The 5,000-nt window shown below is 48.3% G+C and overlaps 1 protein-coding gene across 1 annotated transcript in view; it reads right to left on the bottom strand.

Moving 5' to 3' along the window:
- LOC135529969 (general transcription factor 3C polypeptide 1-like) overlaps positions 1-5,000 on the bottom strand; it is a 120,780-nt gene that overhangs the window by 111,377 nt on the left and 4,403 nt on the right. Inside the window, 3 exon segments of the mRNA XM_064958368.1 lie at positions 59-212; positions 1,323-1,414; positions 1,515-1,687. Coding sequence (XP_064814440.1) covers positions 59-212; positions 1,323-1,414; positions 1,515-1,687 — 419 coding nt within the window.

Below are 5,000 nucleotides of genomic sequence, written 5' to 3'. Positions count from 1 at the left end.
GTGAATTATGTCTGTGTGTGTGCGCGCACACGTGTGTCCAGTGTGTGTGTGTGTGTACCTTCTTGCTGACTCCGTCCTGTATCACAGTGGTCCTGAACAGTTTGAGCATTCCCTCTTTAGACAGAGATCTGATGAGACGCAGGATAGACTTCTTACAACACTTAGTGTTCACTCCATCTAGCTTCTCCTCATCCTGAACCAACCTCTGGATTCTAGAGGGACAGAGAGGACGAGAGGGAGGAGGGGGAGAGGGAGAGAGGGAGGAGGGGGAGAGAGGGAGGAGGGGGGAGAGACAGAGAGGGAGGAGGGGGAGAGGGAGAGAGGGAGGAGGGGGGGGAGAGGAAGAGAGGGAGGAGGGGGAGAGGGAGAGAGGGAGGAGGGAGGAGGAGGGAGAGAGGGAGGAGGGGGAGAGGAAGAGAGGGAGGAGGGGGAGAGGAAGAGAGGGGAGGAGGGGGAGAGGAAGAGAGGGAGGAGGGGGGAGAGGAAGAGAGGGAGGAGGGGGGAGAGGGAGAGAGGGAGGAGGGGGAGAGGGAGGAGGGGGAGAGGGAGGAGGGACAGAGGGGTAGAGAGGGAGGAGGGACAGAGAGGAAGAGAGACAGAGAGGAGGGACAGAGAGAGGGACAGAGAGAGGGACAGAGAGGAAGAGAGGGAGAGAGGGAGGAGGGGGGAGAGAGACAGAGAGGAAGAGAGGGAGGAGGGGGGAGAGGGAGAGAGGGAGGAGGGGGGAGAGAGACAGAGAGGAGGAACAGAGAGGAAGAGAGGGAGGAGGGGGGAGAGGGAGAGAGAGAGAGAGGAGGGACAGAGAGAGGGACAGAGAGAGGGACAGAGAGAGGGACAGAGAGGAAGAGAGGGGAGAGAGGGAGAGAGACAGAGAGGAGGGACAGAGAGGAGGGACAGAGAGGAAGAGAGGGAGGAGGGGGAGAGAGACAGAGAGGAGGGACAGAGAGGAGGGACAGAGAGGAGGGACAGAGAGGAAGAGAGGGAGGAGGGGGGAGAGGGAGAGAGACAGAGAGGAAGGACAGAGAGGAGGGACAGAGAGGAGGGACAGAGAGGAGGCACAGAGAGGAGGGACAGAGGAGGGGGGACAGAGAGGAGGGACAGAGAGGAGGGGGGAGAGAGGAAGAGAGGGAGGAGGGGGAGGAAGGGGGAGAGGGAGAGCGGGACAGAGAGGAGGGACAGAGAGGAGGGACAGAGAGGAGGGACAGAGAGGAGGGACAGAGAGGAGGGGGGATGAGAAGAACAATATAAATCAGATTGAGAATTATTATTATTATTTTTTTTTAACAACAAATCCCAGTGAGACAGGAAGTGGTGTGACTGACGTGAAGAGGCCCTCTATGATCTTGAGGCTCTGAACAGCTTCCACAATCACATTCTTCCTCTTCAGCAGGCGGTAGGTCTGGCGGTGGTGCTCCTGGCCCAACAGAGACCGGGGGGGGGGATTCAGACAGGGAACTCGACTTAAAGACATCTCTACATCATAATGTTTGAGAGACACTCTCTACAGGCCTCACCTTCTGACTGGGGATCTCCTCGATGACCGTGACGCTGTCCTCTGCTTGGCTGTTGCCTGCGAACATACTCCCAGTCTGGTCCAATGAAACGTCAGGACCGAATTTTGACGACGACGACTCCTCCTCAACTGGGCTGAGCCAAGATTCCAGCTCTGGCTCCTGATTGGCTCCACCTTTGGTAGGGGGCGTGGTCGGAGGCAAGTGAAAGCAAGGGGCTTATTTAGGGGCGTGAAACATCACAGATAGAAATAGATCTGATACAATTCCTCTACCTGACAGCCAATCATATCTGTTCTCCAACAAGCCTTTCCATCTCAACGTTCTGAACAGGTTCCCTACTCTACCTGACAGCCAATCATATCTGTTCTCCAACAAGCCTTTCCATCTCAATGTTCTGAACAGGTTCCCTACTCTACCTGACAGCCAATCATATCTGTTCTCCAACAAACCTTTCCATCTCAACAGGTTCCCTATTCTACCTGACAGCCAATCATATTTGTTCTCCAACAAACCTTTCCATCTCAACGTTCTGAACAGGTTCAGGGCTTTCGGAAAGTATTCAGACTCCTTCACTTTTTCCACATTTTATTACAGCCTTGTTCTAAAATTGATTTTTTTTTTTTATTCATACTATCTACCCCCATAATGACATCACAATACCCCATAATGACATCACAATACCCCATAATGACTTCACAATACCCCATAATGACATCACAATACCCCATAATGACATCACAATACCCCATAATGACATCACAATACCCCATAATGACATCACAATAACCCATAATGACATCACAATACCCCATAATGACAAAGCGAAAACAGGTTTTTAGAAATGTAAAAACAGAAATACCTTATTTACATAAGTACTCAGACTCTTTGCTATGAGACTAAATTCAGCTCCTGTTGCATCCTGTTTCCATTGATCATCCTTGAGATGTTTCTACAACTTGATTGTTGTCCACCTGTGGTAAATTCAATTGATTGGACATGATTTGGAAAGGCACACACCTGTCTATATAAGGTCCAACAGTTGACAGTGCATGTCAGAGCAAAAACCAAGCCATGAGGTCGAAAGAATTGTCTGTAGATCTCCGAAACAGGTTTGTGTCGAGGCACAGATCTGGGGAAGGGAACCAAACAATGTCTGCAGCATTGAAGGTCCCCAAGAACACAGTGGCCTCCATCATTCTTAAATGGAAGAAGTTTGGAGCCACTAAGACTCTTCCTAGAACTGGCCGCCCGGCCAAAATGAGCAATCGGGGGAGAAGGGTCTTGGTCAGGGAGGTGACCAAGAACCTGACGGTCACTGACTGGGCGTCCAGAGTTCCTCTGTGGAGATGGGAGAACCTTCCAGAAGGACAACCATCTCTGCAGCACTCCACCAATCAGGTCTTAATGGTAGCGTGGCCAGACGGAAGCCACTCCTCAGTAAAAGACTCACAACGGCCCGCTTGGAGTTTACCAAAAGGAATGTAAAGACTCACAACAGCCCGCTTGGAGTTTACCAAAAGGAATGTAAAGACTCACAACGGCCCGCTTGGAGTTTACCAAAAGGAATGTAAAGACTCAGAACGGCCCGCTTGAAGTTTACCAAAAGGAATGTAAAGACTCAGAACGGCCCGCTTGGAGTTTACCAAAAGGAATGTAAAGACTCACAACGGCCCGCTTGGAGTTTACCAAAAGGAATATAAAGACTCACAACGGCCCGCTTGGAGTTTACCAAAAGGAATGTAAAGACTCACAACGGCCCGCTTGGAGTTTACCAAAAGGAATGTAAAGACTCAGAAGACTCCCATGAAAGACGAGATTCTCTGATGAAACCAACTGACGAACTCTCTGGGCTGATGAAACCAACTGACGAACTCTTTGGCCTGAATGCCAAGTGTCACATCTGAAGGAAACCTGGCTCAATCCCTACAGTGAAGCATGGTGGTGGCAGCATCATGCTGTGGGGATGTTTTTCAGTGACAGGGACTGGGAGACTAGTCAGGATCGAGGGAAAGATGAACAGAGCAAAGTACAGAGAGACCCTTGATGAAAACCTTCTCCAGAGCGCTCAGGACCTCAGACTGGGGCGATGGTTCACCTTCCAACAGGACAACGACCCTAAAGCACACAGCCAAGACAACGCAGGATTGGCTTCGGGACAAGTCTCTGAATGTCCTTGAGTGGCCCAGCCAGAGCCCGGACTTGAACCCGATCGAATATCTCTGGAGAGACTTGAAAATAGCTGTGCAGCGATGCTCCCCATCCAACCTGACAGAGCTTGAGAGGATCTGCAGAGAAGAATGGGAGAAACTCCCAAAATACAGGTGTGACAAGCTTGTAGCGTCCTACCGAGAAGACGCGAGGCTGTAAACGCTGCCAAAGTATTGAGTAAAGGGTCTGAATTCTTAAGTAATGTGATATTTCATTTGTCTTTTTTTTTTTAACACTTTTACAGAAATGTCTAAATAACCTGTTTTTGCTTTGTAATTATGGAGTGTTGTGTGTAGACTGATGAGGGATTTTAACATGTATTATTATTTTAGAATAAGGCGGTAAAATGCAGAAAAGGTGAAGGGGTCTGAATACTTTCCGAATGCCCTGTAAACGGAGATGAAATCTTAAGTGAGCATTAGTTAGACTGGAACCCCGACAGGATGCTAAGGGGTAGGGAATTGGGTGTTAGGGTGGGTGCAGAGTGATGAGGTACCAGGAAGTAGAGTTAGGTCAGTATTTAAGGTGTTGGGTCAGTATTTAAAATGTTGGGTCAGTATTTAAGGAGTTGGGTCAGTATTTAAGGAGTTGGGTCAGTATTTAAGGTGTTGGGTCAGTATTTAAGGTGTTGGGTCAGTATTTAAGGTGATGGGTCAGTATTTAAGGTGATGGGTCACTATTTAAGGTGATGGGTCACTATTTAAGGTATTGGGTCAGTATTTAAGGTGTTGGGTCAGTATTTAAGGTGTTGGGTACTTACTCGTGATGGGTGCAGAGTGATGAGCTACCAGGAAGTTGAGTTTGGTCAGTATTTAAGGTGATGGGTCACTATTTAAGGAGTTGGGTCAGTATTTAAGGTGTTGGGTCAGTATTTAAAATGTTGGGTCAGTATTTAAGGAGTTGGGTCAGTATTTAAGGAGTTGGGTCAGTATTTAAAATGTTGGGTCAGTATTTAAGGAGTTGGGTCAGTATTTAAGGTGTTGGGTCAGTATTTAAGGTGATGGGTCAGTATTTAAGGTGATGGGTCAGTATTTAAGGTGATGGGTCACTATTTAAGGAGTTGGGTCACTATTTAAAATGTTGGGTCAGTATTTAAGGAGTTGGGTCAGTATTTAAGGAGTTGGGTCAGTATTTAAGGTGTTGGGTCAGTATTTAAGGAGTTGGGTCAGTATTTAAGGAGTTGGGTCAGTATTTAAGGTGTTGGATCAGTATTTAAGGTATTGGGTCAGTATTTAAGGTGTTGGGTCAGTATTTAAAATGTTGGGTCAGTATTTAAGG

Source organism: Oncorhynchus masou, unplaced genomic scaffold (assembly GCF_036934945.1).
Source record: "Oncorhynchus masou masou isolate Uvic2021 unplaced genomic scaffold, UVic_Omas_1.1 unplaced_scaffold_1221, whole genome shotgun sequence".
NCBI classification, from domain to species: domain Eukaryota; kingdom Metazoa; phylum Chordata; class Actinopteri; order Salmoniformes; family Salmonidae; genus Oncorhynchus; species Oncorhynchus masou.
Note: the sequence above shows the minus strand (reverse complement) of the source record. Positions and strands in the feature narration are given on the sequence as shown.